Genomic DNA, 25,915 nt, shown 5'->3' with positions numbered 1-25,915 from the left:
ACTCACTTTAAAAAAAACTTGGATCATTTAAACAATAATATATATGAAATCACAGGTTTGATGTATTGAATAGTGTGTTTCTATTATACACTAAAATGAATTCATAAAAACCAAAATTATTTCAAAGCTCCTCCTTATACAGTAATAGACATGGAAACCCAATCCTCTTGAGTGACAGCACTGAGCCTATTTGCCTGAGCTACATTCAGTTTGGACCCACTTGCCTCTGCCTAGAATAGCTACCTGAGGTTGGGTTGATAGAAACAGTGGCCAGTGTAGCGTGACCAGCAGATGTGGAATCAGTTAGAGGCAAATTAGTTATGGATAGTGTATTAGTCAGGGTTCTCTAGGGAACAGAACCAACAGGAGATAACTGTAAATATGAGATTTATAAAAGTGACTCACACAACTGTGGAGAAGCATGAATTCAAATTCTGTAGGGCAGGATGCATGAGTCCAAATTCTGTAGGGCAAGACACAAGCTGGCAACTCCGATGAAGGTCTTCGATGAACTCTCCAAGAGAGGCTGGCTGGCTGAGACAGAAGTGCAAGTTCTCTCTCTTCTCCCTTAAAAGTCTTCAACTGATTGGATTAAATCCAACTGATTGTATTCTCTCATTGCAGAAGACATTCCTTTAGTTGATTGTAGATGTAATCAGCCACAGATGCAATCAATTGACTGATGATTTAATAAACCACCCTTCTGGTTCATTAACCAGCAATGAAATGTCCTGTTAGTAATGGTTAGGCCATTGTTTGTTTGACCAGAAAACTGGGGACCATCACCTGGCCAAGTTGACACATGAGCCTAACCATCACAGATGGGGATGGCTCTCAGGGTACCAGAACAACTGCCCAATTTCCTCTTTATGAAGAGTGTTGGAAAGTCAGCAAGAGAGATAGATAGCAAATAAATCAAGGGTATATTTGTCTCAAATTCCAAAGAAGGTCCTATTTCAGGCTCCAACAAGCATCACACTTTTCTTTACCCACAGAAACAAGTACAAGGGGAGTGTTAAAAATATTTCTGTTTTCACTTTATTGCAGGTGCCCGCTACCTGAAGAGGAGTCTTTTCCTAACTCATCTGGCAAAGAGGAAGCCTCTCCTTTCCAATCTTACAACCACAAGTTTCTTGAAAATAACCTAGATACTTCCCCAAATGCTAGAAGGGAACCAGTCCCCCAGGTTTCTCTGGCAATTCAAAGGCCTTGGACAAACTTCTATTTAGGCATGATGATATTAGGTTATTGTTTTTGTTCAAAATGATAATCACTCATGAATTCACAAAAAGAAGCAAAAGAATTTCCTGAGCATATATTCCATGAATTTGGACCATACTTGGTTGGCTTGAAGCCATGAAGCTGGAATTAAAAATGTAGGGGCAACAGAAAGGCAGGTCAGCCAAAGAACTAGGGCAAGACTGCATAGTTTGTATTTGTTAATATCCAGCCCCCTACCCACTCCAGGTAATCACAGCCTCCCTGGAGTTGCCAGTGTTAACGACTCCATCCCATTATTTTGCACAATTTATTAATTCTGTGAATTCATAATATTTCTGAGGAAATGGAAGGAAGGTGTGGAATGCGGCCTAAGAGAACAGAGTCTGGGCACGTAAGATAAGACCTCTATCTTGATCATTTTACCTGTTCATAATTGAACACTGTATTCTCCTATCTGAGCTCTTCATTTAAGGAAAATTTCTGCTATTCTATTTTCAGTTCTATTTTGGGCTTCTGATGAATCCTTGTCTTGTTGCTTTAGGACCAGATGTTCCTGATTTACAATCTCAACTCCTAACCCAACCCAAGTAGTCCCATCCCCCCACTCCCCCATCCCAACTTCTAAATTTTTTTACATTAATTTCCTAATAAAACAACTTTGCCTTAATGTGGAATTAGCTCTGGAGTTAGCATACTACCATTTACTCAGACATTAACTAGCTGTGTTATGTTGGTGAGTTACTTCACCTCTGTTTGCTTCGGTTTCCCCATACATAAAATGATGATAATATTCATACTTACCTTAAGAGAGCTGCAGTGAGGATTAAGAAAGGAAATCCATGCTCTGGTAAGCACTCAATGATACAAACTATTAATATTTTTCACTCTTTGCCTCAATAGTAACTAGCAAATGACCAGATTTAAAAAATATTTCTATATAAACACAAATTCTGTTCCTTCATTTCTGGGCAGAATTTTTTTTTTAAATTTAATGTCTAGTAACTTGAGTCTATCAAATCTTTCCAAATTTACTGAAGTCCTTAAAATTCTTTAATTGAGCTCTCCAAACCATCTTCCACAATTTGGTGTTATTTATATTTAATAATCCTACATTCTTTTCCATAATTTATACTCTTGGTAAATGCTTTAAATACTAATTCAGTTGTTTTGTAACACTGAGTAACAACACTAGCATTACAGTTTCTATAAATATTATTATGAATTTTTATTGATTTTCATATTCCCATCTAGGAAATACTAAGAATATGTCTTTAATTAGGGAATTAACCAGAATTAGCAAGTATATAAAAAGCTTCCCAAGTGGAAAATGTGCAATGTATTTTTAAAAAGATCTGATTTCTACTGTGCTTCTTCATCGCTTTTACAATACCATACAATAAAATGATTGTGTAAACTGAAGATCCAAATACATAACATTGACCTTTATACATTCCATTATCAGCCAATGCTATAAAGTTTAAGAGTATAAATATACATGCAGAAAGAGAAGATCAAGATCAGGCTCTTGAACAAACCAACATTTGGGCCAAGTAACAATGGAGTTTTTCAAAAATTTTGTTTTCCTCTTAGTTCTATACCTGCTGCAGGGATTGAATACTTCCCTTGTTCGACTGAACAACAATGGCTATGAAGACATTATCATTGCTATTGACCCTGGTTTGCCAGAAGATGAGGAACTAATTGAGCAAATAAAGGTAAGGAAGAAATGGGATTCTAATATTGATTTTTTTGATTGTGAAGAAGAAAAAGCTAATAGTTTTTAATTATTATTGAAACTTCTGAATATTCCGGAAGGTTTAACAGCAGCAGGGTGCTGTAAGGACAATACTGGAATGGGCTTTGGAGCAGAGGCTCTAGACAGGTTTCTACCTGTATCAGCACCATAGCAAAGACAAGGCACATGGCTGATCCAATTCTCAGTTTCTTCATCTGCAAATGAGAGCTTGGATTTGTTCATTCTTTATACAACTGTTTATTGAATGCTTACTGCATGCTAAGGGAGACAGTAGTAAATTAAAAAGCCCTGACCTCATGGAATATATACACTTTTCAGAGGGTATAGGTAATAAAACCATATATGTGGGGGTTAGGGAAATCAGGAGTTAGTTTGGGACATTTTGAATTTGAGATTCCTATTAGATATCCAAATAGATGAAGATATGAATTTGAATTCAGAGGTAAATCTGGGTGGAGTTAAAAATTGGGGAATCATCAGGGTGTAGACAGTATTTAAAGCCAAGAGAATAAATGAGTTCACTAGGTAAGTGCAGATGGAGAAAAGAATGTTCTAGGACTGAACAAAGGACTCTGATCTATAAAGTTTTTCCAAATATAACATTCCATGTTGGGATTGAGATTGGTGATGACAGCCATGGGAGTTATTTCCCTTGACCCTGCTAATCTCCTTATATTCAAGTCCTCTACACTTGTGTTCTAATGCTCACTTTTATACCCTCCTGCATGGCTTTTTTTAATATCAGAAGCTGATGGACATGGCCTGAATTGTGAATAAGCAATTCTGTGGCTGCCATTTGTCACTCATCTTATATAAACTCTATTGCAACACAGAGTTTTATTAGGGTTCCCCAAAGAAACAGAGCCAACAGCATGTAGATAGAGAAACAGAGATGGAGTGGGGATGAGGGAGGGAGAGGGAGAGAGAGAGGGAGAGAGATTGTAAAGAATTGGCTTATATGGTGCAGGGCTAGCATGGCTGGATTTGTAGGGCAGGTGGATTTCTGCAGGGCAGGAAATTCCTGTAAGAGTAATGTTGAAGTCATGAGTCTGAGTTTCTTAGAAGTCAGCAAGCAAGAAATTCCAGTAAGAAAGATGTTTAAGTTTGGGTCTGAAATCTGCATGGGAAGCCAGGGGACTGCAAATTCAGAAAGCAGTAGAGGATGTAGCCTTGATGAGAAATTTCATCTTTCTGGATCTCTCAGTTCTTTGCTCTTAAGGCTTCAAACTGACTGAATGAGAATCACCCACATTATGGAAGGCAAACTTTTCTTAAAGTCACTTGATTATATATGCTAATCCCATCTACAAAATACCTCCACAGCAAGCCAGTGTTTGACCATAACTAGCCAAGTTGACACATAAAATTAACCATCAAAGAGATATTCACTTATAGATATTTAAATTCCAAGTGAAGAGTAAGATTCCTTTAACTGAAGAACACATGCTTGAATATCAGTTAATACGGCTGCTTCTAAATGATGGCTTCTTAGTGTCAGGTGCAGCCAATTCAGCTTCAAACTTTTCTGAATCTTAAAAATCAGAATTTGGAAGAATTATTTGTAAAGTCAAATAATTTGTTAAAATAGCCCTCTTTTGTGCACACTATAACTAGACATTCCATTGTAAGTGGATAGGCCTAGATTACACAGTGATTCTTAACATTCTCCTAGCCTTCTACAAAGCCCTTATGTTTATATCCCCTCATTATACCATCATAGCAAACTTGTGAAGTATTGTTATACTCGTTTTATGGAACAGAGGTTAAATAACTTGTCCAAGGTCACAAGAAGTGGCACAGGCAGAGCTAAGATCCAGGGATTGTATAATGGTAAAGCACATTGACTTCAAAATCCAACAGACCAGGATTTGAATCCTGGCTTTAATAAGTTGGCAAAAATCCCACTTTTGTGTGAAAGTGGTGTACCAGTTTGTGATCTTGACCCCATTCCTGGGAACTATGAGACAAAAATAAGATTAGTGCTGAATTAGTTTATAATCTAGCACATAAGACAGTGCTTTCAATTTTCCTTTTTCCTCATGTTCCTCCTGGTTTGAAAGTATTTACTTTTGAAAATACTGATACCTTACACTCCTTTGATCCAACTGAGATATAGGAATTCTGAGAAGGAATTTAAAAGGAATAGCATAGGAATTCTGCTTGAAGAGCCTGTGGGAACATTATTGGTCACCCACAGGATGCCCCAGGGATCACAGTCCTTTGATGGGGACCTTTGAAATCCCTCCATCAACCTAAGAACATACTGCTATCCAAGAGAGTTGCATAAGGCCATGGAAACTAAGAGTAAGCAACATCCCTTGGAGGTGTTCAGTATACAGCCCACACAGCCATATGCCACAGCCATACTTTCATAATTTGCATCTCAATTCAAACCACCAAATACACTTTAATAGCATAGCCATAGTAGATCCATCACTTCACGCAGCAGGTGACAAGCTGTTGAAGTCTAAAGGTCTCTAAACAAAAAAGTGTACAGGAATTCTTAGGGAGCAGAGAGAGAATTATGTCATCTGCTTTAAGATAGTGCTGAAGAAACCAACCTACTTTGGGAGCTCTCCAAAGACCTTTTCCTTACTCTCAGGCAGTCCTCTGGGCCTTCAGTTCTCTGAACTCTACCCTTTGGATGGATCCCATTGCTTGGAAGCCAGTCAGTATGGTGACCTCATTCAGTAGATGTGAGTCAGAGCACTAGACTTTTCAAGAGAACAGGAAACAGAGCTGTGAAATTGAAGAAGATGAGTTCCATGTGGGCTTGTGTTAGCCAGGAAACATCCTGGAGAAGGAGGGTCTTCATTGAAGAAAATAACACTGCATCTGGCGATGCTGCCAGCAAAATGAAGTAGTTGGCATCTTAATTCAGTGCCCAAGATTCCTCAGTTATTCAATAGGCATGATCATGTAGAATAGATCCCCATTAAGTACCTTTCATCCATCTATTTCCCCCACTAGATAGTAAGTTCTAGGGAAGTACTCTTTATCTTATTCATCACCGTATCCTTGGGCTTTGCAATACTGAACAATGCAATGTTATATTATTTTCATCTTGTTGGCAGAGCAGAAAGCTCTGCTTCACCTATGATTTTTTCCATCACCCATCCCCAGGGCTCCCAACCTAGCTACCTCTCCCTGTCATCATTCTTATAACCCTGAAACCTCTCATCTAACATATTCCTAAAAACTGTTGTCTCGGCTTTTATCATCTAAGCCCATTCTCTACAAAGACTTCTTATAAATGGTAATGATATCAACCAGTTTTATTGACTGCCAAGCATTGAGCACTTTACACCTCATTCCATCTTTATGCCCATCTTAAAGGTAGGTAGTAATAGACCCGTTACTAAATGAGGAAACTGAGGTTCTGAGCAGTTACATAAATTGACTAAGGTCTAACAATCAGAAAGTAATGAAGCCAGGACTGACACCAACTCTAGATGACTCCAAAGTCCACAATGTTTATCGTATTAAACACTTCCTCATAACATTAAAGAGAAGCATTTGCCTACTGATATAGGGTTATAAAAGACTTAAAAGCCTTTACTTGTGCAAGATTAAGCTGTAATTTTGGATTCACCAAGGGGTACCATTGGAATCGTGAAGCAGAGATCCCACTCATCAGTCAGTTGGTTTTCTTCTTCTTTCTTAAAGTGGGAAATGCCTATAATGAACCCATACTCATTCAGTCCTTTCTTGCTTGGCTCTTCACTTATTTTTTTTTTCTTTTAATAATAGAAAATGGTGACTGCAGCTTCTACGTACCTGTTTGAAGCCACACAAAAAAGATTGTTTTTCAAAACTGTATCTATATTAATTCCTGAAAATTGGAAGGAAAACCCTCAATACACGAGGCCAAAAATTGAGAGCTACACACACGTAAGACTCAAAAGTTTCTCTTAAAAAATTACATTTTCTATCATTCCCCAATTTTGCCCCAAATTGATTATGTCAGATTAAATGTTGTCATTTTTATTTTTGATGTTTTAATAATCCTTCTAAACATTCACAGGCTGATGTTTTAGTTGCACCACCTACCGTCCCAGGTAGAGATGAACCTTATACCAGACACTTCACAGCCTGTGAAGAAAAGGGAGAATTCATTCATTTCACTCCTGACTTTGTACTTGGAAAGAAAGAAAATGAGTATGGATCATCAGGTAGGAATTTTGGTTAAAAATACATATTTTGCTCTGCTTGCAACAAGCAACTTTTTACTGAGGTTAGGAGTGCGAACCATGGAGCCAAATCCTGGCTCCCGTACTTTGTAAGTTCTGTGTGACCTTACACAAGTGACCTGACCTCTTTGCTTAAATCTGCAAAAAACAGTGAACATAGGAATTCCTATCTTGTAGAATTGTTGCAAACATTAAATTAGTTACTTCATATAAACAGACTCTTTACAGTGTCTGGTACTTGGCAAGTTGGTGGAAATTCTGAACACATGGCAACAATAATACATGTTTTTCTTATGGCATACTTTTTAGCTTGTAATTTTACAGTCCTCCATGCTGGAAATTAATCTATCTTGTGCCTGCTCCATGGAAGATATATGCATGGCAAACTGGAAAGAGCCATGATGCCAGTTCGTGGTCAAGATAAAGCACTCATAGGCTGTTAATTTCTGATATTATTCTTTCAATTTGGCTGAACCAGATGAAATCATTTATAATCAACCATTTCACATACAAAAATGGAATTTCATCTAGTTCAACCTAAAAGTTAAGACCATTTGTCCAAGTGAACTCAAAGCACATCATATTTCAGATAAAAATACAAGCCATTGTTAAAGGAGGGCCCAGCTCAAAGGTCTTCTACCCATTGAAAACCTGGAACCCTCATATCCCAGAATTCTCTTCCTCTTCCATTGCCCTTTCAATAAGCATTCAGTAAGTGCCTTGTCTCATTATCTAGACCTGTTTCCCACCACAAACTTTACCCTGACCGTGTATGTTTTCCATGACACCTCTACTCCTTTCAGCCAGTTTATTCTCTCATTCTACCTTCTTTCCTACCTGGCATCTCCAAAAAGATCAATCATGTCAATTACAAGTATAAATAGTTCAATTCCTTTACTGCTCTTATCCCTATGTTTCATTCAACATGCCAAATCCCTAGTTCTGAACTATATACTCAAGTTTCATTTTGGTTCCTGTTAATACATGTTCAAGATTGTGGAAGAAAATTGCAAAACGAATTGGCATTGTTACAAAAACATGCTTTACAAGTTTAGTGAAGCCCTCAAAGCTGTTCAACGATATTTTTACTTGCCTCTTCTCAGCTCCCTCTTCTCATACCCCAAAGAAGCTGTTCTAAAACTTCTATCATTTTTCTTGAGATTTCTATCCATTCTTCTCATTTCCATCAATTGGCAGATGTGCTAATTAAGAAAATAGAGGCCCCTGCCTTCTGTCTCTCTCCTTCCAAACTCATGTCTGCCTTCACCCATCACCACCTCTAAACTGTTTCAGAAGAGAAGAATCTCCAAGTTTTCAGATCAATGTCTCCACCTGAGTTCTTGATTTTTATCCACACTTGCCACTCCAGCCTTCTACAATTATTGAGTTTTTCACCTCCAATTTATGTAGACGTTTCTGCCACAAATATGTTGGTGAATGAGCTCACATTCTGCAAAACCATGCCACTAAAAACAACAAACCTTTTGTAATAATAAAATTAGGAAAAGTGCTCTCAAAACCTATGTCATTTTGTAATAATAATGATAACAAAACAACAATAACAATAACAAGAGATACCTAGAGAGATCATTTGGATCACCCATGCAAAAGCTCAACATGGCAGGAAGCAACAGAAGCTATAGGTTATATAATTAATGCTTACTATTTCATTTCAGCTTCACCACAATTATATATAGAATATTACAATGTGTCTCAGCTTTTTAATTTCATAATCATGCCTCTAAGGAGACTTTTTAGACATTCCTTCCTAATTCCCCCCATTATATTTTAATACCACACATATACTGGATCTTCTGTTTTGTTTTTTGGGTAGGGTTGGGCTTTGGAGGGTCACAAACCATTGTAATAACTAAGTATTTTTGCACACCACCCAAGAACCAATTTTTACCACCTTGGAGGAAATATCACACTCATCGAGAATGTATTTTACAGATGAGAAATTGAAGCAAAGACAGGTTAAATAACTTGCCCAGGTTATACAACTGATAAGGGGCAGAACATTCAATAAAAATTGAATGAATAAATTAATAACTGGGTACATGAATGGAAGGATTAATGATACAAAGAAGAGCATTACATTTCCTGTCCTGAATGAGGCTTATAATTTCATTATGATATATACGCTAGTCTTCCCTACTACATAGCTTCAAAAGTCCAAAGCCCAGTCTACTCTGCCCACTGAAAGTTCTGTATATGTAATAAAATATGCATTTATTAATAAAAATATAAATGTTTGGCAGTTATTTAAAATCTAAATATTTCTGGCTGAATAAAAAGCTTCTTAAAATATTTGAAAGATAAATTGTGTCGTTTGAATTATTATCACATGTTTGAAATATTTTCACACAGGTAGAGTGCTCGTGCATGAGTGGGCCCATCTCCGGTGGGGAGTGTTTGATGAGTACAATGAAGATGAGCCATTCTACAGCTCTAGTACAAGAAAAATTGAAGCAACAAGGCATGATCATTTAAATTTCTTCAATAACTTTAAGCTGTAACTGTTCTTTATTTTCCTTAGTTTGATTCCTTTCCAAATACCATTCATTCATTTTGTCACGAGGCAGATAATGGATCCTCTAACAAGAAAGGGTGCATTTCTGGTTCTCCTTAGAAAATGTATTATAAAGGAGCTGGCTGTCAATTTAAAAAACAGAAAACTAACTTCAAGGGCATTTGGTAACTAATTTGACATATTTTATAGTTCTCTACTATAGCTGCCAGTAATCATTTGAGCTAAAGATGCACTCTGTGTAAAGGGTTGTAAAAAACAAAGTTTTTCTGGTTTCACAAAGAATGAACAAAAAAGTCATAGAAGTAGTGATGAATGTGGGGTGAATAAGAAATTAACCAGCTTCTAGAAGCGGAATAGGAACTTCTTGAAGATTTATAATGTGCATTTAAAATACCAATCTAGTATCATAGTTAATATAGACAATCCTTTTGGTTCTGATATCCAGAGAGCAGAAAGGATGGGGAAATTTGAGTTAAAATCAGGTTCCATTAGCCTAATCAATGTTTGATGTCCTACTGGAACAAGGGATTTGTCACATCTTTATAGGTTGAAAGATGCATGATATCCACGAAGGCCATTCCTTTGCTCTACCACAGTGTACAAACTAACAGGACATGCATTTAAAGAGTACTAGTTTAGTAATTTGTTAGCATGATATTCCACCTAAATGTTTCATCTCTGCTACAGAAGATTCATCATGGTTCTTAAAATAGAAAGCTTCATTATTTTCCATGAGTTTGGACACAATATAAGCATACATATATTTAGGAGATTTCTTAAATAACTGAATGAAATGCAGTCATTGCTTCCTGAATTTAAAATAGAACCACATTTAAAAGGTGCAATATATTCAAATCCTAGCATATTTGTTGTAATTACTGCCACCTGTGGCCAATTCCATCATCATTTTTATTGTACAAACTAGTGTCCTTCTTGCAGCACTTAACTCTTTGCTTCCAGCCATTTTCCCATTTGTATAACAATGCTTTTTTTTTCTTTACTTTGTTTATGAATTTATTTATAGGAGAGGAAAAGAGTTAATACAATGATGTCAGAAAAATATTTTGAGTTCCATATAGGTCACCATAAGCATAAAAAAAGGTACAATTTAGCTTCGTATGTCTAATACAATTAGAACTATGCTAATTTCAAAATTCTGATCTATCTTGCCAGATTTGTTTAAAATCCATTCTTTTCCCCCTCTCCACACTATAACTCCTGTCAGTTTGCTTTTTGTATCATATTTTTTACTGTAGAATATAACATATATACATAAAAGTGATAACTTTCCAAGGGCAATTTAATAAGTAGTTAGCAAATTTCAAAGAATATTGTAGGTCACAACTCTACAGTTTCAGTTATTTCCTTGTTATGAAATATAAAATATATACAAAAGGATAGTATCTTTCAAAGTATGATCTAACAAGTAGATATATAGGAAAGTTCCAAAGTTATTATGAGTTATAGTACCATAGTTTCAGTTATTTCCTTATTGTGAAATCTAACATATATACAAAAAGGTGTAACTGTCAAATTACAATTTAACAAGTAGCTACAGAACAAATTTCAAAGGATGCTATGGGTTGCAGTTCTACCATTTCAATTCTTACCCTCCAACTATTCTAATACCCTAACAACTAAGAAAAGAAAATTATGTAAAGATTCAGTATTCTTAATCTTCCGTTCAATTCCTTCTTGTCTGTTGCTACCCCTTCCTCTAGTTTAATCACTTTCCCTATCTTCAGGAATGTCTAGGCAGTGACCACCCTAAATTGTTCATGTTGAAAAGGGGTGTCAACTTTATGAGCAAAGGGGACACATCTGGTTGATACTCTTAAAGAGGCTATTGCCTCTGGGTTTTGGGACTTAGCTGGCATAGGAGCACTCTGAAGGATTTGAGTTTCTGAAGAAGAACCTAAGTGAGTGAAACTTTTATAGAGTCTCAGATAGGGATCCAGGTATTCTTTAAGGTTTTCAGGACAACTGTTGACTTGGGCTTATCATATTGTGGTCATTTGGCATATCTAGGTGAAGCTTGCATAGGAGTAACCTTCAGGACAACCTCTTCACTATTTAAATTATCTTAGCCACTAAAACCTTATCTTGTTGCTTTTCTTTTCCCCCTTTTGGTCAAAAAGGCATTCTCAATCCCCCAATGTCAGGGTCAGGCTCATTCTCAGAATCTTTGTCCCACGTTTCCATGAAGGCTTATTCATCTTGGGGGTCCTGTCCATGTCAGGGGGAGGGTGATGAATTTATTTGCAGAGTTAGGCTTAGAGAGAGAAAGTTCACATTTGAGCAACAAAAGAGGTTTTCTGGAGGTGACTCCTAGGCATAATTACAGGTAGATTCAACCTCCTCTTTACAGCCATAAGTTTCACCCAAGCAAACCTCAATATTGAGAGCTTGAGTTATAAAATAGGGGGTTCCTAAATTCACATAGCATATGTTATATCCACAATAATCCATCCGTATCTCACATTATCATCACTTAGTTGTACAATCCTCATCACTCTTCATTTTAAACAATTATCATGACCCAAAACATCTCATAGTTCTTGTCAGCCCTTAATTATTTGTTCCTAGTATTTGTGTAATGCCAGTATGGTATTCCAAATAGTTGTAGCCCCTAGTATGCAATAGGTAGATTTTTCCCTTGTACCTTTCTGTTGTCAACTCTCTGTGCTAATGTCATACCTTAGAAGTATATCACGCAAGTACCTATCTATATTTGTGGTGCTTATCTATGGGAAACATGCCTTTTAACAACTCCTTTCATTCCTATTTGCCTACAATACAGCTGTGATACTTATAATCTCATTAACAAACAATCATCATCCCTATCCATTCCCATACCTTTGATTCACCATCATTAATATATCTAAACATTAGATTATCACTCTCCCTCACTAGCTATTGTCTATTACAAGGTCCCCAATATTCTATATTATAAGACATTGCTTTTGCATTGTTCAGATAGTTCACAGAGATGGCAACATACAATCTCTCTCCTTTTGTGTCTGAGTTATTTCACTCAGAATTATATCTTCAAGGTTCATCCATGTTGCCATATGTTTCTAGACCTTGTTGCTTCTTACTGCTGCATAGTATTCCATCATATGTGTATACACATTTTGTTTATCCACTCATCTGTTGAAGGACACTTGGATTGTTTCCATCTCTTGGCAACTATGAAGAATGCTGCTATGAGCATCGGTGTACAAACCTCTGTTCGTGTCACTCTTTTCAAATCTTCTAGGTATATACCGAGAACTGGAATTGCCAGATGATAGGGTAGTTCAATATCTAGTTTTCTGAATAACTGCCAAACTGTCTTCCAGAGTGGCTGTACCATTATACAGTCCCACCAACAATGAATAAGAGTTCCAATTTCTCCACATCCTCTCCAGCATTTGTAGTTTCTTATTTGTTTGATGGCAGCCATTCTTATTTGTGTGAGATATCTCAAAGTTGTCTTGATTTGCATCTCCCTAATAGCTAGTGAAGATAAACATTTTTTCATGTGTTCTTTAGCTATTTGTATTTCCTCTTCAGAAAAATGGCTTTTCATATCTTTTGCCCATTTTATAATTGGGCTGGTTGTACTATTGTCATTGAGTTGTAGGATTTCTTTATGTATGCAAGATATTAGTCTCTTATCAGATACATGGTTTCCAAATAGTTTCTTCTATTGAGTTGGCTGCCTCTTATTGACAAATTCCTTTGAGGTAGAGAAGCTTTTGATTTTGAGGAGTGCCCATTTATCTATTTTTTCTTTCATTGCTTGTGCTTTGGGTATAAAATCTAAGAAGCAACCTCCTAATACTAGGTCTTGAAGATGTTTCCCTACACTATCTTCTAGGAGTTTTATGGTGCTGTCTCTTACATTGAGGTCTTTGATCCACTTTGAGTTAATTTTTGTGTAGGGTGTGAGGTATGGGTCCTCTTTCATTCTTTTGGATATGGATATCCAGTTCTCCCAGCCCGTGTTAAAGAGACCGTTCTGTCCCAGTTAAGTGGATTTGGGGACCTTATCAAAAATCAGCCAACTGTATATCTGGCGGTCTATTTCTGAACTCTCAATTTGATTCCATTGATCTATCTTTATGCATTACCATGCTGTTTTGACTACTGTAGCTTTATAGTAGGCTTCAATGTTTGGAAGTGTAAGTCCTCCCACTTTGTTCTTTTTTAGGATGTTTTTGGCAATTTCAGGCCCCTTTCTCTTCCAAATAAATTTGATAACTAGCTTTTCCAAGTCTGCAAAGTAGGTTGTTGGAATTTGGTTCAGGAGTGTGTTCAATATGTAGATCAGTTCGGGTAGGATTGACATCTTCACAATATTTTGTCTTCCTATCCATGAGCATGGAATATTTTTCCATTTATTTAGGTCCTTTTTTATTTCTTTTAGTAAAATTTTGTAATTTTCTGTGTAGAGGTCTTCTACATCCTTGGTTAAGTTTATTCCTAGGTACTTGATTTTTTTAGTTGCTATTGTGAATGAATTTTTTTTTTTTTTGATTGCCTCTTCAGTTAGGTCATTACTAGTGTATAGGAACATTACTGACTTATGTGCATTAATCTTATATCCATCTACTCTGCTGAATTTGTTTATTAACTCAAGTAGTTTTGTGGTTGGATTCTCAGGATTTTTCAAATATAAAATCATATCATCTGCAAATACTGACAGCTTTACTTCCTCCTTTCCAATTTGTATACCTTTTATATCTTTGTCTTAGCGAATTGCTCTGGCTAGAACTTCTAGCACAATGTTGAATAATAGAGGTGACAGTAGGCATCCTTGTCTCATTCCTGATCTAAGGGAAAGGCGTTCAGCCTCTCAACATTGAGTAATATGCCAGCTATGGGTTTTCTTATATGCCCTTTATCATATTGAGGAATGTTCCTTCAATTCCTACTTTTGAAGTGTTTTTATCAAAAAGGGATGTTGAATTTTGTTGAATGCTTTTTCAGCATCTATGGAGATGATCATTTGATTTTTCCCTTTCGATTTGTTATTGTGTTGAATTACATTAATTGCTTTTCTTATGCTGAACCACCCTGGCATGCCAGGAATTAACCCCACTTGGTCATGGGGTATAATTCTTTTAATGTGTCTTTGGATTTGATTTGCAAGTATTTTGTTTAGGATTTTTACATCTGTATTCATTAGGGAGATTGGACTATAGTTTTCCTTTTTTTGTAGTGTCTCTATCTGGTTTTGGTATCAGAGTGATATCAGCGTCATAAAATAAGGTAGTGTTCCTTTTTCTTCAATTTTTTGAAAGAGTTTGAGCAGGAATGGTGCCAATTCTTTTTGGAACGTTTGGTAAAATCCCCCTCTGAGGCCATCTGACCCTGGGATTTATTTGTAGGTAGATTTTTGATGACTAATTGGATCTGTTTGCTTGTGACTGGTTGGGTGAGGTCTTCTATTTCTTCTCTGGTCAGTCTAGGTTGTTCATATGTTTCCAGGAAATTGTCCATTTCCTCTAAATTGTCTAGCTTGTTGGCATACAGTTGTTCATAGTGTCCTCTTACAATTACTTTCATTTCTTCAGGATCTGTAGTAATTATCCCCTTCTCATTTCTGATTTTGATTATTTGGGTCTTCTCTCTTTTTGACCTTGTCAGTCTAGCTAAGGGTTTGTCGATCTTACTGATCTTCTCAAAGAACCAACTTTTGGTTTTATTTATTCTGTCCATTGTTTTTTGTTGTTGTTGTTGTTCTCCAGCTCATTTATTTCTGCTTTAATCTTTGTTATTCCTTTTTGTCTAATTTCTTTAGGGGTAGTTTGCTGATCATTCTGTAGCCTCTTCAGTTCTTCAGTTAGGTCTTCAGTTTTAACTCTTTCTTGCTTTTTGATGTATGTATGCATTTAGAGCTATAAATTTTCCTCTCAGCACTGCTTTCACTGCATCACATGGATTTTGATACGTTGTGTTCTCATTTTCATTCATCCCTAGATATTTAGCAATTTCTCTTGCAATTTCTTCTTTGACCCACTGGTTGTTATTTAACTTCCATATATTTGTGAAAGATCTAATTCTTTGATGGTTGTTGGTTTCTGGTTGCATTCCATTGTGGTCAAAGAATGTGCTTTGAATAATTTCAATCTTTTAAAATTTATTAAGACTTGTTTTGTACCCCAGCGTATGACCTATCCTCGAAAATTTTTCATGGGCAATAGAGAAGAATGTATATCCTGGTACTTTGGGAGGTAATGATCTGTATGTGTCTATTAAATCTAGTTCATTGATCATACTGTTAAGGTTCTCACTTCCCTTATTGGTCCTCTGTCTAGTTGTTCTATCTATAGAAGAGAGTGGTGTATTGGAGTCTCCCACTCTTATTATTAGACATGTCTATTGCTCACTTCAGTTTAGCCAATGTTGGTCTCATATATTTTGGAGCTCTGTGATTGGGTGCATAAACATTTGTAATTGTTATTTCTTCTTGGTGAATTATCCCTTTGATTAATATATAGAGTCTTTCTTTATCTCTTATGACATCTTTGCATTTAAAGTCTATTTTTTCTGATATTAGCATAGCTACCCCTGCTTTCTTTTTTTAAATTCAGTTTTATTGAGATATATTCATATATGATACAATCATAATACTATCATATAGTTGTGCATTCATCACCCCAATTTATTTTTGAACATTTTCCTTACACCAGAAAGAATCAGAATAAGAAGAAAAAACAAAAGTAAAAAAGAACACCCAAATCATCCCCCCATCCCACCCTATTTGCATTTAGTTTTTGTCCCCATTTTTCTACTCATCCATCCATACACTGGATAAAGGGAGTGTGATCCACAGGGTTTTCACAATCACACTGTCACCCCTTATAATCGACATTGTTATACAATCATCTTCAAGAGTCAAGGCTACTGGGTTGGAATTTGGTAGCTTCAGGTATTTACTTCTAGCTATTCCAATACATTAAAACCTAAAAAGTTTTATCTATATAGTGCGTAAGAATGTCCACCAGAGTGACCTCTCAACTCCATTTGAAATCTCTCAGCCACTGAAGCTTAATTTTGCTTCATTTCGCATCCTCCTTTTGGTCAAGAAGATGTTCTCAATACCACGATGCCAGGTACAGATTCATCCCCAGGAGTCATATCCTGCATTGCCAGGGAGATTTACACCCCTGGGAGTCAGATCCCAGATAGCAGAGAGGGCAGTGAGATCCCTGCCAAGATGTCTTAGTTAGAGAGAGAGGGCCACATCTGAGCAACAAAGAGGCACACGGGGGAGACTCTTAGGCACAATTATAAGCAGGTTTAGCCTCTCCTTTGCAGTAACAAGCTTCATAGGGGCCAGCCCCAAGACAGAGGGCTCAGCATGTCAAGCCATCAGTCCCCAGTGTTTGTGAGAACATCAGCAACAATCCAGGTGAGGAAGGCCAACACCTCTGCATCCTCCCCCAGCCCCTAAGGGAGGCCCCAAATATATATTTTTATTCTCCACCCAAATTACTTTGGGATGTGTTGCTATTTCACTCTAACCTATACAGACCTACCACATCTCACTTCCTATTCAAAGTTCCATATAATTGTGGTGTTTGAACAAACTGACTGTAGAAGTTATATTGTTTAGAAAATATAGATCCTACACCAAATAAAGATTTCTTCCCTTGGCCTCACATGAAGTTGAAGTTTTAACACACACTCAGTTTCAACCTTTACCCTTTGGCCTGATTTGCCCTAGTCTTAACCAGATCTGCTTCATTCATATCTCTAATTGAAGTCGGGGCTCTTTTTCAGCTTTTTATTTTTTTAACAGTTGCTGTATGCATTAATACTGACATTCATATCTGTCAAGCTCTAGCTCTGAGTTTCCTGGTATTTTGGGAGGTAATGTCTCTGTTCCAGAGACCAATCAGGTTACACACAAATGGATCAACATTTCAGAGTTTGGAGACAGCCATTACAATTCAGGAATAGATTTGACTGCTGTAAGAGCTTACAATCTAGGGACTATTACAATAATCGTTTCCCTGTTAGGCTGTGCTCTAAGATCCAATTCTGAGTTTACACCTTGTAGTTAGTCCGTATTGGTGAGGTATTAACAGTGTTTGCTTTTGTTTCTGGTGTACTTCACTCAAAATGCTGTCTACAGGATCCGTTCACCTCCTTTGATGTCTCACAACTTCATACCTTCTCGTAGTGCTCAGTATTCCATTGTATGCCCACACCACAGTTCACCATTCTGTTCCTCAGTCAATGTACCCTTAGGCCACCTCCACCCACTGCAAATCATGAATACTGCCTCCATAAACACCAATGTGCAAATGTCCATTCATGTCTCTGCTCTCAGATCTTCCATTTCCATACCCCATAATGAGGTTGCAGGACATATGGCCCCCACATACTTAGTTTTTTTTTGGAACCACCACACTGACCTTCAGAAAGGCTACACCATTCTGTCCCCTCATCAACAGTAAATAGGTACATCCCTCTCTCAGTGTTTTCTCCAGCACTTTTACTCCTATTTATATTTTTTCCTACAATTTTATAGAGATATATTCACAGAGCATACAATTATCCACAATGTACAATCAATTGTTCATGGTATCATCATATAGTTGGAAATTTATCACCACAGTCAACACCTGAACATATTGATTACTATGAAAAAGGGTTTTTTTTTGGCGAATAATAAAAAAGACAAAAAAAGAAAAATAAAATATCATACAATACAATATAATAGTGAGGACAGAAAACAACACCACTACCAAGAATCCCATATCCCTCCCTTATATCCCCCTCTCATACACATTTAACTTTGCTATATTGCCTTTGTTACATTTAATGGTAGCATATTACAATATTACTGTTGACCATAGACTCCAGTTTGCTTTGATTATGTTTTTTCCCAAATAACGCCCCTTTTTCAACACTCTGCATCATTGATATTCATTTGTTCTCCCCCATGTGAGAACATTTTTATATTTGTACATATAGTGACAGTCATTGCCCACTACAGTTTTTGCCAAGTTATACAGTCCCAGTCTTCATCATCTATCTATACCTCTGATGTCATACATTCCCCTATCCCACCTCTTTCAGCTTTACTCACAGACATCTTTGTTCAGTGTACTCACAGTATTGTGCTACCATCACACAGTATTGTGCTATCTATTTCTGGATCTATACAATCAATCCTGCTGAACATTCTGTAGTCCTTCAGCATCAAATACCTGATCTCTACCCTCTTTCTCCTGGTAGCCTGTGTTATCAGCTTTTAACTCTCAAAGTTTGCTCATTAATGTTAGCTCATATTAGTGAGACCATACAGTATCTCTCCTTTTGTTTCTGGCTAACTTCACTCAACATAAAGTCCTCAAGGTTCATCCATGTTATTATATGTTCCATGTCTTTGTTCTGTCTTACAGCTGCATAATATTACATCATGTATATATACCACAGTTTTCTTATCCACTCTTCCATTGATGGACATTTGGACTGCTTCCATCTCTTGGCAATCATGAATAATGCCACTATAAACATTGGTTTACACATGTCGGTTTGTGTCTTAACTTTCAGTTCCTTTGAGTATATACATAGCAATGGGATAGATGGATCATATGACAGATCTATAATTAGCTTCCTGAGGAACCTCTACACTGTCTTATAGGATGGCTGCACCACTCTACATTTCTACCACCAATGAATGTGTGCCTCTTTCTTCACATCCTCTCCAGCACTTGTAATTTTCTGTTTTTTGGATAATGGCCATTCTGGTAGGTATGAGATGATATCTCATTGTGGTTTTGATTTGCATTTCCCTAATAGCCAGTAAGGTTGAGCATTTTTTCATATGTTTTTGGGCCATTTGTATTTCCTCTTCAGAAAACTGTCTGTCCATGTCTTTTGCCTATTTTTTAACTGGGTCATTTGTCTTTCTGTTGTTGAATTGTAGGATCACTTCATATATTCAAGATATTAAACCCTTATCTGATATGTGGTTTCCAAATATCATCTCCCATTATAGGCTGCATTTTTACTTTTTAAATAGAGTCCTTTGATGTACAAAGTGTTTGATTTTGAGTAGATCCCATTTCTCTATTTGTTCTTTGGTTGCTCACGCTTTGGGTGTAAGGTCTAAGAAACCACATCCTATGACAAGTTCTTTAAGACGTTGTCCTACATTTTCTTCTAAAAGTCTTATGGTCTTAGCACTTATGTTTAGGTCTTTGATCCATGTACTGGTTTGGATGTATTATGTCCCCCAAAATGGCATGTTCTTTGATGTAATCTTGTGGGGGCAGACATTATTAGTGTTGATTAGATTGTAAGTCTTTGAGTTTTTCCATGGAGATGTGACACATCCAACTATAGGTGATAACTCTGATTAGACAATTTCCATGGAGGTGTGGCTCTGCCCATTCAGTGTGGGCCTTGTTTAGGTCACCGGAGCCCTATAAAAGCTTAGACAGAAGGAGCGAGCTTCCTACAGCCAAGAGGGACACTTCAAAGAATGCACAGGAGCTGAGAGAGGAACTATAGTTGAGAGTTTGAAGATGGCTCTTGAAAGCAGACTTTTGCTCCTGAGAAGCTGAGAGAGGACAAACACCCCAAGAGCAAGTGAGAGAGACATTTTTGAGGACCTGCAGCCTAGAGAGGAATGTCCTGGGAGAAAGCCATTTTTGAAACCAGAACTCTGTAGCAGATGCCAGCCACGTGCTTTCCCAGCTAACAGAGGTTTTCCAGACACCATTGACCATCCTCCAGTGAAGGTACCTGATTGTTGATGACTTACCTTGGACACTTTATGGCCTTAAGACTGTAACTTTGTAACCAAATAAACCCCCATTATAAAAGCCAATCCATTTCTGGTGTTTTGCAATCTGGCAGCATTAGCAAACTAGAACAATCCATTTGGAGTTAATTTTTATGTAAGGTATGAGGTCGGAGTCCTCTTTCATTCTTTTGAAAATGGATATCCAGTTCTCCAAACACCATTTATTGAAGAGGCTGCTCTGTCCCAGTGACTTTGGCTTCACTGCCTTATCAAAGATCAATTGTCCATGGATGCGAGAGTCTATTTCTGAACACTCAATTCAATTCCATTGGTCGGTATCTCTGTCCTTATGCCAGTACCATGCTGTTTTGAGCACTGTAGCTTTGTGATATGCATCAGAGTCAGGCAGTGTGAGACCTCCCATGTCATTCCTCTTTCTCAAGATATTTTTGGCTATTTGGGGCACCTGTGTTTCCAAATAAATTTGGTTATTCATTTTTCTATTTCTGCAAGGTGAGTTGTTGGGATTTTAATTGGTATTGCATTGAATCTATAAATCAGTTTAGGTGGAGTTGACATCTTAATTAAATTTAGTCTTCCAATCCATGAAGATGGTATGTTCTTCCATTTTTGGGGGGCCTGTTTGATTTCGTTTAGCACTTTCTTGCAGTTTTCTTTAAATAGGTCTTTTGTGGCCTTCGTTAAGTTTATTCCTAAATACTTGATTCTTTTGGTTGCTATTGTATATGGAATTCTTTTAATTTCTTCCTCTTGCTGCACATTACTTGGGTATAAGGATGTTGAATTTTGTCAAATGCCAGATTTTTGCATGTTGATCTTATAGCCTGCCACTTTGCTGTATTCATGATTAGCTCTAATAGCTTTGCTGTAGATTTTTCTGTATTTTCTACATATAGGGTCATGTCATCTGCAAACAGTGGAAGTTTTACTTCTTCCTCTCCATTTCTTTTTCTTGCCTAATTGTTCTAGCTAGAACTTCCAGCACAATGTTGAATAACAGTGGTGACAGTGGGCATCCCTGTCTTGTTCCTGATCTTACAGGGAAAGTTTTCAATCTCTCCCCATTGAGTATGATGTTAGCTGTGGGTTTTTCATATATTGCCTTTATCATATTGAGAAAATTCCCTTCTATTCCTATCCTTTGAAGTGTTTTCATCAAGAAAGGATGTTGAATTTTGTCAAATGCCTTTTCTGCATCAATCGAGATGATCATGTGTATTCTAGTTTGCTAATGCTGCCAGAATGCAAAACACTGGAAATAGAGTGGCTTTTATAAAAGAGGATTTATTTGGTTACAAAGTTATAGTCTTAAGGCCATAAAGTGTCCATCAACAAAGGGTACCTTCACTAGAGGATGGCCAATGGTGTCCAGAAAATGTCTGTTAGCTGGGAAGGCACGTGGCTGCAGTCTGCTCCAAAGTTCTGGTTTCAAAATGGCTTTCTCCCAGGATGTTCCTTTCTAGGCTGCAGTTCCTCAAAAATGTCACTCTTAGTTGCTCTTGGGGTGTTTGCCCTCTCTTAGCTTCTCCAGAGTAAGAGTCTGCTTTCAACGGCCATCTTCAAATTGTCTCTAATCTGTAGCTACTCTCTCAGCTTCTGTGCAATATTCAAAGTGTCCCTCTTGGCTGTAGGTCCTCTTCAAAATATCACTCACAGCTACACTGTGTTCCCCTGTCCATCAGCTCATTTACATGGCTCCAGTGATTTAATTAGGCCCACCCTGAATGGGTGGGGCAACACCTCCATGGAAATTATCCAGAGTCATCACCCACAGTTGGATGGGGCACATCTCCACAGAAACACTCAAAGAATTACAATCTAATCAACACTGATACATCTGCTCACACAACCTTACATCAAAGATAATGGTGTTTTGGGGGACATAATACATTCAAACTGGCACAGTGTGGTTCTTTTGCTTTGATTTATTGATGTGGTGTATTACACTAATTGATTTTCTTGTGTTGAACCAGCCTTGCATACCTGGAATAAACCCCACTTGATTGTAGTGTATAATTCTTTTAATGTGCTGCTAGATTCAATTTGTGAGTATTTTCCTGAGGATTTCTGCATCTATATTCATTAAAGAGATTGGTGTATAAATTTCTTTTTTTTTTTTTTTGTAGTATCTTTGTCTGATTTGGGTATTAGGGTGATGTTGGCTTCATAGAATGACTTGGGGAGCTTTCCCTCCTCTTCAATTTTTTTGAGGAGTTTGAGCAGGATTGGTATTAATTCTTTCTTGAATGCTTCGTAGAATTCACATGTGAAGCCATCTGCTCCTGGGCTTTTCTTTTTTGGGGAGCTTTTTGACGACTGACTCAATCTCTTTCTTGTGATTGGTTTGTTGAGTCATCTATTTCATCTCAAGTCAATGTTGGTTGTTTATGCTTTTGTAGGAAGTTGTCCATTTCATGTAAGTTGTCCAGTTTATTACTATATAGTTGATCACAGAATCTTCTCATTATCTCCTTTATTTCTACAGAGTCAGTAGTTATGTTTCCTTTCCCATTTCTGATTGCATTTATTTGTATCTGCTCGCTCTCTCTCTCTCTCTCTCTCTCTCTCTCTCTCTCTCTCTCTCTCTCTCTCTCTCTCTCTCTCCCTCTCTCTCTTTGTTAGCCTAGCTAGAGGGCCATCAATTTTGTTGTTTTTCTCTAAGAACCAGCTTCTGGTTTTGTTGATTCTCTCTATTGTTTTCCTGTTCTTAGTTTCATTTATTTTTGCTCTAATCTTTGTTATTTCTTTCCTTCTGTTTCCTTTGGGGTTAATTTGCTGTTCTTTCTCTAGTTCCTCCAGGTGGACACTTAATTCTTCAATTTTTGCTCTCTCTTCTCTTTTAATATAGGCATTTAGGGCAATAAATTTCCCTCTCAGCACCTCTTTGCTGCATTCCATAAGTTTTATTGTGTTTTCATTGTCATTTGCCTCAAGATACTTACTAGTTTCTCTTGTAATTTCTTCCTTTACCCACTAGTTTTCTAAGAGTGTGTTGCTTAGTTCTCCATATACTTATGAATTTTACAGTCTTCTGACTGTTATTTATTTCCAACTTCATTCCATTATGATCTGAGATAGTGTTTTTTATAATATCAATATTTTTTAATTTGTTGAGACTTGCTTTGTGACCCAACATGTGGTCTATCCAAGAGGATGTTCCATGAGCACTTGAGAAAAATGTGTATCATGCTGTTGAGGGGTGTAGTGTTCTATAAATGTCTGTTAAGTCTAGTTCGTTTATCATACAATTCAATATCTCCATTTCCTTGTTGATCCTGTCTAGATATTCTATTCATTGATAAGAGCGGTGTATTGAAGTCTCCAACTATTATTGTGGAGTTATCAACTTCTCCTTTTAGTGTTCTCAGTGTTTGCCTCATGAATTTTGGGGCACTCTGGTTTGTGCATAAATATCTATGATTGTTATGATTTCTTGATGAATTGATCCTTTTATTAGTATGTAGTGCCCTTCTTTGTCTCTTTCAATTATCTAACTTTTGAAGTTTACTTTGTCTGATACTGATATAGCTACTCCCACTTTTTTCTGATTGCTGTTAGCACGAAATATCTTTTTTCCAACCTTTCACTTTCAGCCTATTTTTTTCCTTGTGTCTAAGAAGAGTTTCTTGTAGACAGCATACAGATGGGTCCTGTTTTTTGATCCATTCTGCCAGTCTGTGTCTTTTTATTGGGGAGTTTAATCCATTAACATTTAGTGTTATTACTGTAAAGGGTACTACTTTCTTCTATCATTTTGTCTTTTGAATTTTATATGTCATATCTTATTTTTTCCTCTCTCTCTTTTTACCTTTCCTGATCATCTTCATTTCTACACTCTTCTCCAAACATCTTTCTCCTGTCTCTTCCCATCAGCCTGTAGCACACCCTTTAGTATTTCTTGTAGCACTGGTCTCTTATTCACAAACTCTCTCAGTGTCTGTTTGTCTGAAAATATTTTAATCCCTCCCTCATTTTTGAAGGACAGTTTTGCTGGATATAGAATTCTTGGTTGGCAGTTCTTCTTTTTCAGTATCTTAAATATATCATACCACTGTCTTCTCACCTCCATGTTTTCTGCGGAGAAATCTGTACATAGTCTTATTGAGCTTCCCTTGTATGTGATGGATTTCTTTTCTCTTGCTGCTTTCAGAATTCTCTGTCTTTGACATTGGACAATCTGATGAGTAAGTGTCTTAGAGTGGGTCTATTGGCATCTCTTCTGCTTGGGTATGCTGTACTTCTTGAATCTCTATTTATCTGTCTTTCATAAGAGTTGTGAAATTTTCAGTGATTATTTCTTCTGTTATTCTTTCTGCCTCTTTCCCCCTTCTCTTCTCCCTCTGGGACATCCATAACACATATGTTTGTGCATATCATGTTGTCACTCAGCTCTCTAAAACCCTGTTCATATTTTTCCATTCTTTTCAACATCTGTTCTTTCATGTGTGTGAATTCAGGTTTCTGGTCTTCCAATTCGCTGATCCTTTCTTCTGCCTGTTCAAATCTACTGTTGTATCCCTCCATTGTCCTTTTTATCTCCTCCATTATGCCTTTCATCCCTATATGTACTGTCATTTTCTTTTTCAAGTTTATGAATTCTTCCTATGGTCATCCAGTGTCTTCCTTATATCCTTCATCATTTTTGCTACGTCTCCCCTGAGTTCATTGACTTGATTTCTGAATTGATTTAGATTTGTTTGAACATCTCCAATTAGTTCTTTCTTCAGTTCATTGAATTGATTTAGCAATAATTGCTTAAACTCCTGTATCTCAATTGAACTATTAGTTTGTTCCTTTGGCTGGTCCATATTTTCATGTTTCCTAGTATGGCTCATTATCTTAAGCTGTCTAGGCATCTGACTTTCTTGAGTAGTTTATTCTGGAGCTTGTTTTCACTCTTTTACCTAGGGTTTTCTTGTTGATTGGCTTTGTTCTCTAACCTTTGGCGTTCAGTTCAGCTTATTCTAGACCTTTAACTTAGATTCTGTTTAGTTGATCTGAGTTTTCACCTCTTATTTTTCTGTTTCTTGGCCTGCCTCTGTGTATCCTTTTTGTGTGACAGTCTCCTCAGATATGGTCAACCCCAGTCAGGTTTTTCCAGTCCAGAGTGGCCCAGGTCTCAGGAGGAGGGTATGGAGTTTCCTTGAGAATGAAACCCTCCTGTGAGGCCTTTAGACTCTGTGCTTCTCCTATGCTGTCCAGCAAGTGGCGCTTGCCAGTCCACAGTTCCCCCACCAGTGTAAGGAGGCATGGAGCCTTTAGTTCTCCTGGTGACCCTGACCCTGTCAAGGCATGGCTGACTGAAGCCGTTTTCTGAATTCCAGCCCCTGGGATCTGAGTTCCCAAAAGGAGAGCCACACTCCCCTTTTCTTAGGAAGTTATGGTGTTTGGTGAATTTTTTCTGCCACTAGACTTACTGCTTTGTCTCTCAGAGCTATCTT

At 37.2% G+C, this 25,915-nt stretch overlaps 1 protein-coding gene across 1 annotated transcript in view; it reads left to right on the top strand.

Annotated features, from left to right (window-relative positions):
- Positions 1 to 2,777: 2,777 nt before the first annotated feature.
- The window catches only part of CLCA4 (chloride channel accessory 4), a 43,233-nt gene continuing 20,095 nt past the window's right edge, over positions 2,778 to 25,915 (top strand). The window contains exons 1-4 of the mRNA XM_037816035.1: positions 2,778 to 2,936; positions 6,728 to 6,868; positions 7,002 to 7,149; positions 9,538 to 9,646. Coding sequence (XP_037671963.1) covers positions 2,778 to 2,936; positions 6,728 to 6,868; positions 7,002 to 7,149; positions 9,538 to 9,646 — 557 coding nt within the window. The remainder of the gene's footprint in view (positions 2,937 to 6,727; positions 6,869 to 7,001; positions 7,150 to 9,537; positions 9,647 to 25,915) is intronic.

The sequence above is a fragment of the Choloepus didactylus genome, chromosome 2, assembly GCF_015220235.1.
Source record: "Choloepus didactylus isolate mChoDid1 chromosome 2, mChoDid1.pri, whole genome shotgun sequence".
NCBI classification, from domain to species: Eukaryota; Metazoa; Chordata; class Mammalia; order Pilosa; family Megalonychidae; genus Choloepus; species Choloepus didactylus.
This window is presented reverse-complemented; position numbering and strand designations above follow the sequence as displayed.